Below are 14,188 nucleotides of genomic sequence, written 5' to 3'. Positions count from 1 at the left end.
CAAAGCGTTTTGGAGCTTTATTTATATTTATTAGACAAATATCATCGCTTCTTCATTTGTAGTTCAGCTTTTTTATCCTCTTTATTTACTTTATGTATTTCATGGATTAACTTATTTCTATTATTGGTTTATTTTATTAGGTTTGGGGATAAAATTAGAGAGACGGGAATTCTATTTATATACAAGAAGCAAGCCGGCAACTACAGAATCCGTACAGAACGCCTTCATCTCCCCCGTGTCCGACTCCCCCCTACCCGTGTACGACTCCCCCATATCCGTGTACGACTCCCCCCCTACCCGTGTACGACTCCCCCCCTACCCGTGTACGACTCCCCCCTACCCGTGTCCGACTCCACGACTCCCCCATATCCGTGTACGACTCCCCCATATCCGTGTCCGACTCCCCCCTACCCGTGTCCGACTCCCCCCTACCCGTGTCCGACTCCCCCCTACCCGTGTCCGACTCCCCCCTACCCGTGTCCGACTCCCCCCTACCCGTGCACGACTCCACCCTACCCGTGCACGACTCCACCCTACCCGTGCACGACTCCACCCTACCCGTGCACGACTCCCCCCTACCCGTGTCCGACTCCCCCCTACCCGTGTCCGACTCCCCTCATTACCTGTGCACGACTCCCCCCTACCCGTGTCCGACTCCCCCCTACCCGTGCACAACTCCCCCCTACCCGTGCACGACTCCCCCCTACCCGTGCACGACTCCCCCCTACCCGTGTCCGACTCCCCCCTACCCGTGTCCGACTCCCCCCTACCCGTGTCCGACTCCCCCCTACCCGTGCACGACTCCCCCCTACCCGTGTCCGACTCCCCCCTACCCGTGTCCGACTCCCCTCATTACCCGTGCACGACTCCCCCCTACCCGTGCACGACTCCCCCCTACCCGTGTCCGACTCCCCTCATTACCCGCGTCCGACTCCCTCATTACCCGTGCCCGACTCCCCTCATTACCCGTGCCCGACTCCCCTCATTACCCGTGCCCGACTCCCCTCATTACCCGCGTCCGACTCCCCTCATTACCCGTGCCCGACTCCCCTCATTACCCGTGCCCGACTCCCCTCATTACCCGCGTCCGACTCCCTCATTACCCGTGCCCGACTCCCCTCATTACCCGTGCCCGACTCCCCTCATTACCCGTGCCCGACTCCCCTCATTACCCATGTCCGCCTACCCGTGTCTGTCTCCCCCATTCCCCGTGTACGACTCCCCCATTCCCCGTGTACGACTCCCCCATTCCCCGTGTACGACTCCCCCATTCCCCGTGTACGACTCCCCCATTCCCCGTGTACGACTCCCCCATTCCCCGTGTACGACTCCTCCTTACCTGTGTCTGAGCTTCTCTCGGGTCTCAAACTCGAAGGGGATCTCTTCTCCGGGGAGCACTTCCCTCCACTGACTGACATTGTGGGCGTCGTCCAGGAAGTTCCGATCGTTCTCAGAGACGACCTCGGGGCTCCCGCTGTGAGAGAGCGCAGCGCTGCAAAATAATACAAATCATTTCATTGTAGGGTGATAGAAATATAAGGGAAGGGGTGCCAGGAACACCCCCGCTCTGCTCACACTTCGGCGACCCGACTTCTGAACTCCGTTATTTCTGCCATTACATCACAAGGTGCGATTTTACCTGCATTCCCCGACACCGACACCATGAAGAGCAATAAAAACATAACAGACCTTCTAGTCCTTCACCCATTCATTTCAGAAGACCTGTTTAAAGCCAGAAAAATAAAAAACAATGCCCCCCCCCCCCCTGCAGGTTTAGTGATAATGTGCAACACTACAGCACACAGCGACACTATACAGTATACAGCGACACTATACAGTATACAGCGACACTATACAGTATACAGCGACACTATACAGTATACAGCATACAGCGACACTATACACTATACAGCGACACTATACAGTATACAGCGACACTATACAGTATACAGCGACACTATACAGCATACAGCGACACTATACACTATACAGCGACACTATACAGTATACAGCGACACTATACACTATACAGCGACACTATACAGTATACAGCGACACTATACAGTATACAGCGACACTATACACTATACAGCGACACTATACAGTATACAGCGACACTATACAGTATACAGCGACACTATACAGTATACAGCGACACTATACAGTATACAGCGACACTATACAGCGACACTATACAGTATACAGCGACACTATACACTATACAGCGACACTATACAGTATACAGCGACACTATACAGTATACAGCGACACTATACAGCGACACTATACAGTATACAGCGACACTATACAGCAAAACTATACAGTATACAGCGACACTATACAGCACACAGCGACACTATACAGCACACAGCGACACTATACAGCACACAGCGACACTATACAGCATACAGCGACACTATACAGCACACAGCGACACTATACAGCACACAGCGACACTATACAGCACACAGCGACACTATACAGTATACAGCGACACTATACAGCGACACTATACAGTATACAGCGACACTATACAGCATACAGCGACACTATACAGCATACAGCGACACTATACAGCATACAGCGACACTATACAGCACACAGCGACACTATACAGCACACAGCGACACTATACAGTATACAGCGACACTATACAGTATACAGCGACACTATACAGTATACAGCGACACTATACAGCGACACTATACAGTATACAGCGACACTATACAGTATACAGCGACACTATACAGCATACAGCGACACTATACAGCATACAGCGACACTATACAGTATACAGCGACACTATACAGTATACAGCGACACTATACAGTATACAGCGACACTATACACTATACAGCATACAGCGACACTATACACTATACAGCGACACTATACAGTATACAGCGACACTATACAGTATACAGCGACACTATACAGCATACAGCGACACTATACAGCATACAGCGACACTATACACTATACAGCGACACTATACAGTATACAGCGACACTATACACTATACAGCGACACTATACAGTATACAGCGACACTATACACTATACAGCGACACTATACAGTATACAGCGACACTATACAGTATACAGCGACACTATACACTATACAGCGACACTATACAGTATACAGCGACACTATACACTATACAGCGACACTATACAGTATACAGCGACACTATACAGTATACAGCGACACTATACAGCGACACTATACAGTATACAGCGACACTATACAGCAAAACTATACAGTATACAGCGACACTATACAGCACACAGCGACACTATACAGCACACAGCGACACTATACAGCACACAGCGACACTATACAGCATACAGCGACACTATACAGCACACAGCGACACTATACAGCACACAGCGACACTATACAGCACACAGCGACACTATACAGCACACAGCGACACTATACAGTATACAGCGACACTATACAGCGACACTATACAGTATACAGCGACACTATACAGCATACAGCGACACTATACAGCATACAGCGACACTATACAGCATACAGCGACACTATACAGCACACAGCGACACTATACAGCACACAGCGACACTATACAGTATACAGCGACACTATACAGTATACAGCGACACTATACAGTATACAGCGACACTATACAGTATACAGCGACACTATACAGCATACAGCGACACTATACAGCATACAGCGACACTATACAGCGACACTATACAGTATACAGCGACACTATACAGCGACACTATACAGCATACAGCGACACTATACAGCATACAGCGACACTATACAGTATACAGCGACACTATACAGCGACACTATACAGTATACAGCGACACTATACAGTATACAGCGACACTATACAGCACACAGCGACACTATACAGTATACAGCGACACTATACAGCGACACTATACAGTATACAGCGACACTATACAGCAACACTATACAGTATACAGCGACACTATACAGTATACAGCGACACTATACAGCAACACTATACAGTATACAGCGACACTATACAGTATACAGCGACACTATACAGCAACACTATACAGTATACAGCGACACTATACAGCGACACTATACAGTATACAGCGACACTATACAGTATACAGCGACACTATACAGTATACAGCGACACTATACAGTATACAGCGACACTATACAGCACACAGCGACACTATACAGTATACAGCGACACTATACAGCAACACTATACAGTATACAGCGACACTATACAGCGACACTATACAGTATACAGCGACACTATACAGTATACAGCGACACTATACAGTATACAGCGACACTATACAGCACACAGCGACACTATACAGTATACAGCGACACTATACAGCACACAGCGACACTATACAGTATACAGCGACACTATACAGTATACAGCGACACTATACAGCACACAGCGACACTATACAGCGACACTATACAGTATACAGCGACACTATACAGCAACACTATACAGTATACAGCGACACTATACAGTATACAGCGACACTATACAGCAACACTATACAGTATACAGCGACACTATACAGTATACAGCGACACTATACAGCATACAGCGACACTATACAGCATACAGCGACACTATACAGCACACAGCGACACTATACAGCGACACTATACAGTATACAGCGACACTATACAGTATACAGCGACACTATACAGCAACACTATACAGTATACAGCGACACTATACAGTATACAGCGACACTATACAGCAACACTATACAGTATACAGCGACACTATACAGTATACAGCGACACTATACAGTATACAGCGACACTATACAGCAACACTATACAGTATACAGCGACACTATACAGTATACAGCGACACTATACAGTATACAGCGACACTATACAGCATACAGCGACACTATACAGCACACAGCGACACTATACAGCGACACTATACAGTATACAGCGACACTATACAGTATACAGCGACACTATACAGCAACACTATACAGTATACAGCGACACTATACAGTATACAGCGACACTATACAGCATACAGCGACACTATACAGTATACAGCGACACTATACAGCAACACTATACAGTATACAGCGACACTATACAGTATACAGCGACACTATACAGCATACAGCGACACTATACAGTATACAGCGACACTATACAGCAACACTATACAGTATACAGCGACACTATACAGTATACAGCGACACTATACAGCAACACTATACAGTATACAGCGACACTATACAGTATACAGCGACACTATACAGTATACAGCGACACTATACAGCAACACTATACAGTATACAGCGACACTATACAGTATACAGCGACACTATACAGCATACAGCGACACTATACAGCATACAGCGACACTATACAGCATACAGCGACACTATACAGCATACAGCGACACTATACAGCGACACTATACAGCGACACTATACAGCGACACTATACAGTATACAGCGACACTATACAGCATACAGCGACACTATACAGCACACAGCGACACTATACAGCACACAGCGACACTATACAGCACACAGCGACACTATACAGCACACAGCGACACTATACAGCACACAGCGACACTATACAGCACACAGCGACACTATACAGCACACAGCGACACTATACAGCATACAGCGACACTATACAGCATACAGCGACACTATACAGCATACAGCGACACTATACAGCACACAGCGACACTATACAGCACACAGCGACACTATACAGCGACACTATACAGTATACAGCGACACTATACAGTATACAGCGACACTATACAGTATATACAGTATACAGCGACACTATACAGCACACAGCGACACTATACAGCACACAGCGACACTATACAGTATACAGCGACACTATACAGCACACAGCGACACTATACAGCATACAGCGACACTATACAGCGACACTATACAGTATACAGCGACACTATACAGTATACAGCGACACTATACAGTATATACAGTATACAGCGACACTATACAGTATACAGCGACACTATACAGCATATACTCTCACAGGCTCCAGCTGTATGAATGGCCGGGGGCCATGATGTCACTCCTGACACAGAGCTCTGAAGGTACGGCACACGTTATGCCACATCTGCAGAGCGCATGCGCGGGTGATGTCACGGGCTGCGTCCCATGTTAGGCCCCTTTCACATTTGTACGACCTGAAAGTCGCATGATTTTGACACAAATTGAAGCAATGCCTGTGTAATGTTGAGGTCTGCGGACGGCAAGTCACATCACAGTAGTGCAGGGACTACTTTGAAGTTGCACAGATATGAACGGTACTCATTGGAAATCATGGGGGGGGAGGGGTTACGACTTGTCATGTGACTTTGCAGTCCCAAGTTGCAGGACAAGTGTGAAAGGAACCTGAATGGCGCATGTCTAGGAAAAATTCACTGTACCTACAGGTAAGTCTTTTATAGGATGGACTTTAGGTTGTTTCTCTCTCTCTCTATGGGAAGGATTGCCCACCACTTCCTGCACCCCCAGAACTTTATCATCAGGACAGGATGGTAACCAAACATCAATAAAACACTGACAGAGGTTCTATTCCTTCCCCACTATGCACAAAAGAAATGTCCACAGCCAGCAATTAACCACTTATGTATAAGCTGCCCAAACACCAGCACATACAAAAGGTGTCATACCTGACTTCACAGGTCTGCTGTATTTCTTACTTTCCCATCTTATGCAAAAATTTGGAATTATAAAAGATTGTCTGATAGGATAGAGAAATCATCCGGGAAAAAAAACAAATGGAAAGAAAGAAGGAGACCAAGCATGTGTGACTGCGGGGGTCTCCTTACCGCGTGGGGGTCGTAGTTAAAGTAGCAAACCAGAGCGTGCATCCCGTGTGATTCCGGAGAGCGAACGGCACGAAGGGCTGCCTGCGTTTCGGGGTCTTCATTTCAACTGCAACAAGGAATCAGCACAATGTAAGAAACAAAACGCAGAACCCCAATAAGTACAAAGACTAAGATGATAAAAAAAGATAAAAAAAAAAAAACAAGGTAAAGTAAGACTGCGGGCAAAACTTTTTCTACCTTGGATGGAGTAACGCAGGTTATAACCCCGGTCTGATTATTTTTTTACCATCGGTGTCCCGTTGCGGAGATTTCCTCTCACTTCCTGTCTCATAGCCAAACAGGAAGTGAGAGGAAATCCCTACAAATTAAGGGGCTCCCCGGGTCACCAGAACTAGTGTCCCCATTGGAAGATTTCCCCTCTATTACTTTTCTGGGGACAACACAAAAATTTGGATTTTCTTTCACTTTCAATGATAAGAGGGGGCACAGGGTGCAATAAAGACTGACGGGGGGGGGGGGGTCTCATCCCTCTGCACTCCATCCAACACTAAAGAAAGTTTTGCCTTTAGCTATATTTTAAATCACATAACGAAAAGAAAAGAACACAAACACAGATTCTGCCTGAGCAGAGCCGGGATGGGGGGGGGGGGGGGGGGGAGGGGAGGGACATGTACAGAAGGGACCCGATAAGGGAACATCTAATGGATGAGATCTCAGGGGTTCTGGACCAAATCATGCCATTGATGTGCCCAGAGGAAGTGCCGGGCCATGCCCTGCTCCTTGTCAGGGTCATCAATCCGGGAGGAGAACATGAATCTGAGACTCTACATGTGGGGGGTGGGGGATGGGTTCTCACCCTCCATCTACATGTTTTACTTAATGCTGATCAGAAGCCCCCCCCCAGAAGAGCTTCAGTCATATTTCTGTGTCTACATTACTAGCTCATTATGAATAACTTACCTGAGAACGAAGCCCCCGAAGCGGTCCTCCGTCTTCATCTTCGCCGCTGCCATGTATCCCGGAGCGACTTCCGGGTCTCGCTGCTCCGGCGCTGTGATTAGCATGGGAGCCGCGACGACGTCACTCCCGCGCATGCACACGGGAGCCGACACGAGCGGCATATCGCCGTGATCTGCGGCCTGCTCAGTGCGTCTGCGCGCCGCTGTCTACGGTGCCTGTCTTTTGGTAAATATCTCCTAAACCGTATAGTACAGAGCAGCCAAGGGAAGGACGAAGTCACCGGCGCGCCCCCAATCTCTTATCCACAGCAGCATTACAGTGACAGGACATGTGGTGGGGGTTGCAAAGTGGGAGGAGTATTGTGACGGGAGTCACTTTGGGCAGGGGGTCCGTGGAACCCAGAATCCCTTGGAGAGGTTGGGAAAACCTGGTTTCAGCTCCCCATACACCTCCTATGTGTACATCACCCTGTGTCTAATAGGGGCACAGGGTGACCAAGAACCCCAGTCTGATCTGTACTAATCAGACTCCCTGCACAACCACACTGGAATGTCGTGTGTATATTTTATATAGTCTCATACTGCTGTGGACTCTTTGATGTGTGGCTGTATTCCATTGTTCTATTGTGTCTGTCGGTTTAGTCTATTGAATATTCACTTAGAAATTGGCTATGAGACAATTTGTTCTCTTAAATTATGAATTACGTAATTATGTTGAAATAATATAGTGGTTTTAATTGACTATAGCAACAGGTCCGGACTTATGTGCGGTGTGTTTAGTGTTGTTTTATGTTTGTCCTGTCTTGTCCAGTTTGTCTCTAGCAACACAATTTAATGTCTGGCTAATGAGATCGTTTTTAAGGAATTGCATCTTTGTACATAAAATAGATTTTTGATACCTAATAAAATGTAATTCTATACAATTTATACAATCAATTTATTGCTGTCAGTAGTAACCCCTTTCTAGACAGTTTCTATTGGTCTAAAAAAATCCCTCTCCTTTTTCCTATATGCATTAAGGTTACGACAGCAATACCTTACAGGGTTAAAGACCGGTCATTGGTTACTTAATTTAGGTGACCGTGTATTGGTGGTTAAATTTGCTTTCCCCTTTTCTCCCTATTAGTCACTATCTATTGTGTCTATCTGCCTTGGGAGAAAAGTATTATGGGATGTGTATGTGCATTTGCTGTGAGGAGGGAGGGGGGGGAATTCCTCCAAAAGCTCTCCCTGCTGATTGGACAGTCTACCCCACCTGGAATGCAAAGGGAGGGGGGGATTGTCTCGAGTGTTACGTCTGTGTACCTGTGTTTCATTAAACAGTTAATGTTCCAGCTTTGTAACTGAGCTAGTCTCATCTGGTTCTTGGTTACAATATTTGGCTGTAAAGTCTGATATCTGAAGGTCCAGATTGGAGGAAGCGGTGTACTGACGGAAGCACTCAAGTGGAGTGTGGGGGAAGTCAGGGACATCCAAACCACCACCTGGATCCAAGATCAGGATAGCATACTTCGGTCGTCCCAGCGGAGATATGGATCTGGCATCAGAGCTCCCGGGGGTTTTGCGGATCGTCCTTTCAGCAATCCCCAGGACTGTGTCTGCGGAACAGAACCTATAGATCAGGCAGATTTGGGTGCAGGTCTAGCTTTTAGCCCTCCAGGTTGCTGGTAAACACCAGGGCAAGTGCTTTCCAACCCCCGAGCAACAAGCCAGTGAGCAATGGGGGTTATGGATGCCTTTCCTGGGAGAGCGGTCCCAGGACCAATGGGTGTCCAAGTTGGACAGGCTGGTCCAGCAGGAGACAGAGCTGGACAATCGTTATCGGGCTCTGCAATGGCACACAGAGCAGGGAAATTTAGGCGAGATAACAGAATGCTCTCCAGGGAGATATGACTTTGGTGGCCCGGGATTGCTGTGGGAGAGCCTTACAGATTGTTTTGCGTTTGGCGATGAAGAGGAACCTACCCTTGAGGACCTGTGAGAATACATAGGCGCTATGCTCGGTCTTGCAGGGGTCTCAGAGATTAAACCCAATTTTGCACTATTTGCTAAGGAAGGAACAGCATCTGGATAGGGCATACAGGAAACTGCTAGAACATGTTCAGCAGCATGGCCCAGAATTAGCAGCGGAAACTCCGGAGATGGCCGTCCCCAAAGCTGAAGTGCTGACAACAGGGCAGAGCTCTGCCAACCTCTGCCCATCACCGATAACATCTTCTGGGTTCTAAGGACAGGAGATGGTGAACCTCTATCCCCAAACACCGGTTTCAGAGAAAGGGGATTTATTAGACTTCTCTGCTGAGGAAGAAGAACCTGATGAGCCTCCAGCAGAATAGATTCTTTGTTTTCTCTGCGATACTCTGCAGAGAACTATGCGGGGAAATCGGTGCAATGCTCTGGGATACTCCTATGTAAGGAAATCGGTGCAATGCTCTTCATTGGTTTGTATGGAAGTTTTGATCCTCTCTCATAGAGCTCTATATAGGAGAGAAGGCAGCTTCTGTACATGCCCCCGGTGTTCTCGGTACTGTACACGCCCCCCCCCCCCCCGGTGTTCTCGGTACTGTACCTCTAGCATAGATCTGGTGCTCTAGGTTAGTCAGACTGGCAGTGCTCCTAGTTCTAAGGTAGGAGAGAGGAAGGCCTGGCAGACAGGAGAGGAGAGATTAGAGAAGAGAGCGGGGGAGGAATACACAGGAGACATTCTCAGCACATATCAACCAATCACACAACAGTATTTATTACGGCAAAGAGTGAGGTGAACGGGCAGTAACCATAGCAACCAATCTTTTGCTGATTGTTATGTACAATGAAGGGAAAAAAGTATCTGACCCCCCCTGTCGATTTTTTACATTTGTCCACTGACAAAGAAACGATCATCTATAATTTTATTGGTCGGTTTATTATAACAGAGAGAGAACAACAACAAAAATAGTCAGAAAAACGCATTTCAAAAAAGTTATAAATTGATTTGCATTTTAATGAGTGAAATAAGTATGTGAACCCCGATCAATTAGCAAGATTTCTCCCTCCCAGGTGTCTTCTATACAGGTAACAAGCTGAGATTAGGAAAACTCTCTTAAAGGAGTGCTCCTAATCTCAGCTTGTTACCTGTATAAAAGACACCTGTCCACAGAAGCAACCAATCAGATTCCAATCGCTCCACCATGGAGACCAAAGATCTGTCAGAGGATGTCGGGGAGAAGATTGGAGACCTACACAAGGCTGGAATGGGCTACAAGACCATCGCCAAGCAGCTTGGTGAGAGGAGACAACAGTTGGTGGGATTATTATTCACAAAATAACGATGGATCTCCTCGGTCTGGGGCTCCATGGAAGATCTCACCTCGTGGAGGATCAATGATCAGGAGAACGGTGAGGAATCCGCCCAGAACTACACCGGAGAATCTTCTCCATGATCTCAGCTGGGACCATAGTCACCAAGAGAACAATCGGTGACACACTACACCGGGAGGGACTGAAATCCTGCAGCCCCCGCAAGATCCCCCCGCTCAGGAAATCCCATGTACAGGTCCCCCCCCCTCAGGAAATCACATGTACAGGTCCCCCCGCTCAGGAAATCCCATGTACAGGTCCCCCCCCCTCAGGAAATCACATGTACAGGTCCCCCCGCTCAGTAAATCACATGTACAGGTCCCCCCGCTCAGGAAATCACATGTACAGGTCCCCCCGCTCAGGAAATCACATGTACAGGTCCGTCTGAAGATCACTAATGAACATCGAATGATTCCGAGGAGAACCGGGGGATGGGTTGTGGTCAGAGGAGACCAAAATCCAGATCTTTGGCATCAACTCAACTCACCGTGTTTGGAGGAGGAGGAGGAATGATGACCCCAAGAACACCATCCCCCACTGTCATACATGGAGGACCTATGACCCCAAGAACACCATCCCCCACCGTCATACATGGAGGACCTATGACCCCAAGAACACCATCCCCCACCGTCATACATGGAGGACCTATGACCCCAAGAACACCATCCCCCACCGTCATACATGGAGGACCTATGACCCCAAGAACACCATCCCCCACCATCATACATGGAGGACCTATGACCCCAACACCACCATCCCCCACTGTCATACATGGAGGACCTATGACCCCAACACCACCCCCCCCACCGTCATACATAGAGGACCTATGACCCCAAGAACACCATCCCCCACCATCATACATGGAGGTCCTATGACCCCAAGAACACCATCCCCCACTGTCATACATGGAGGGCCTATGACCCCAACACCCCCCCACCGTCATACATAGAGGACCTATGACCCCAAGAACACCATCCCCCACCTTCATACATGGAGGTCCTATGACCCCAAGAACACCATCCCCCACCATCATACATGGAGGTCCTATGACCCCAAGAACACCATCCCCCACCGTCATACATGGAGAACCTATGACCCCAAGAACACCATCCCCTACCGTCATACATGGAGGTCCTATGACCTTAAGAACACCATTCCCCACCATCATACATGGATGGATATTTTTGTTATTCTGTCTCTCAATGTTATAATAAACCGATCAATAAAATTATAGACCGATTGTTTCGGTGTCACAAAATCAGAAGGCGAACAAATACTTTTTCCCCTCTCTGTAAATAGGAGAGCCCTGGAAACCATTAGCCTTGGCAGCTCTCAGGTCATGCTTACCATCATAGGAGATGCCCCAGGGGTCCCACACATCCTATGCAGGCCGTCATACTGGTGGTAATTGGGACGCAGTGACTGCATGGACAATCTGACATCCATGTGGATGGGGGGGTTCACGGCCCCAAATGCAGGCGGTGTGATATCGGAGACACGCCCCCCACATGGATGTCACGTTAAAAGCAGCAGGTGTGTCCGTGTAGACGCTACTTCCCCAATGATGGGACGGCTTGTACAGGGATGGAGGGAGCTGTGGATCCCCCATGGGGTAAATACCGCCACACAAAGGCCTAATAAACCATCCCACATTGTAAGAATGGTAATAAGGATTTAAAATGTAATAAACTTTATTATACGAAAATGTAAAAGTGAACACTGTAGACCCCCCCAGTCCCCCTGTACTTACCTCCATGGGGGACTAGTTGTCAGTACCCACACAGCCGGTGTAGTGGTCAGGGGAATCCCGCTCCTCTTTCTCTTCTTTCTTTAGGGCTTGTGGGATGAATCAGAGGGATTCCGATTGGTCACATGACCACTTTGATCAATCAGAATCACTCAGATTCATCCTGAAAGCTCTAAGAAATGAAGGGGGAAAAACGGCTTTCAAACCCATGGCCTGCCAAACCAGCTGGGGAAGAAGAGCCGGGCTTTCAAACCCATGGCCTGCCAAACCAGCTGGGGAAGAAGAGCCGGGCTTTCAAACCCGTGGCCTGCCAAACCAGCTGGGGAAGAAGAGCCAGGCTTTCAAACCCGTGGCCTGCCAAACCAGCTGGGGAAGAAGAGCCGGGCTTTCAAACCCGTGGCCTGCCAAACTAGCTGTGTGGGTAGTGAAGGACAATCTGCCACAGAGATAAGTGCTGGGAGAACCGAGAAGGGGGGTGGGGCTAAAATTTATTTTTATTTCTTTTTGCGAAAAGGTGAACTTACACTTTAAGGCCGCTAATGCCCAGAAATCTCACATTCAAGAGACGGGCAGAATAAATGTGATCAATACACAGGGATTAATTCTGTTATGGTGAAGAGACCTCGTAGTAAATGACTCACTTGGCGCATTACATGGAGATCAATAGACTGGGATCCATACAGGGGGATCAATACATGGGGATCAATAGACGGGGATCCATACAGGGGGATCAATACATGGGGATCAATAGACTGGGATCCATACAGGGGGATCAATACATGGGGATCAATAGACTGGGATCCATACAGGGGGATCCATACAGGGGGATCAATAGACGGGGATCCATACAGGGGGATCAATACATGGGGGTCAATACTGACTCACTTGGCCCAATACACGGGGGATCCACAGAAGATCCCATCCATTCCTCGGCGGTCTCTGTAGGCTCCTCCTTCTCCTGGTTGCAGTAGTCCGCCATCCAGGACTCCTTGGTGTTGACATATTGCTCTGAGAATCACAAACACAACAATGTATCACTTCTATGGTTTGTCCGATAACAGGACAAAACTTTATTTATAACAATCAGTGATCAGCTCACATAGTCCAGCCTGAGTAATAAATCATCATGTAGATTGTAAGCTCCGGGAGCAAGGCCCTCCTGTCCCTTCTGTATTGTAATTGTACTGTTCCCTCCCCCCTCTGTATTGTAAAGTGCTGCATATACTGTTGGGGGAGCTGTACCCAGCAGGAGAAGACAGCGATTATCGCTGGCAGCTGCTATTGCCAGTTACA

General features: G+C 47.9%; 1 protein-coding gene across 1 annotated transcript in view; it reads right to left on the bottom strand.

Annotated features, from left to right (window-relative positions):
- VPS13D (vacuolar protein sorting 13 homolog D) overlaps window positions 1-14,188 on the bottom strand; it is a gene marked incomplete in the record, with an annotated part of 334,001 nt that overhangs the window by 201,961 nt on the left and 117,852 nt on the right. The window contains 4 exon segments of the mRNA XM_077455954.1: window positions 1,340-1,492; window positions 6,854-6,959; window positions 10,382-10,456; window positions 13,781-13,903. Coding sequence (XP_077312080.1) covers window positions 1,340-1,492; window positions 6,854-6,959; window positions 10,382-10,456; window positions 13,781-13,903 — 457 coding nt within the window.

Source organism: Lithobates pipiens, unplaced genomic scaffold (assembly GCF_037356315.1).
Source record: "Lithobates pipiens isolate NorthernLeopardFrog02 unplaced genomic scaffold, aLitPip1_a1.2 Scaffold_27, whole genome shotgun sequence".
NCBI classification, from domain to species: domain Eukaryota; kingdom Metazoa; phylum Chordata; class Amphibia; order Anura; family Ranidae; genus Lithobates; species Lithobates pipiens.
Note: the sequence above shows the minus strand (reverse complement) of the source record. Positions and strands in the feature narration are given on the sequence as shown.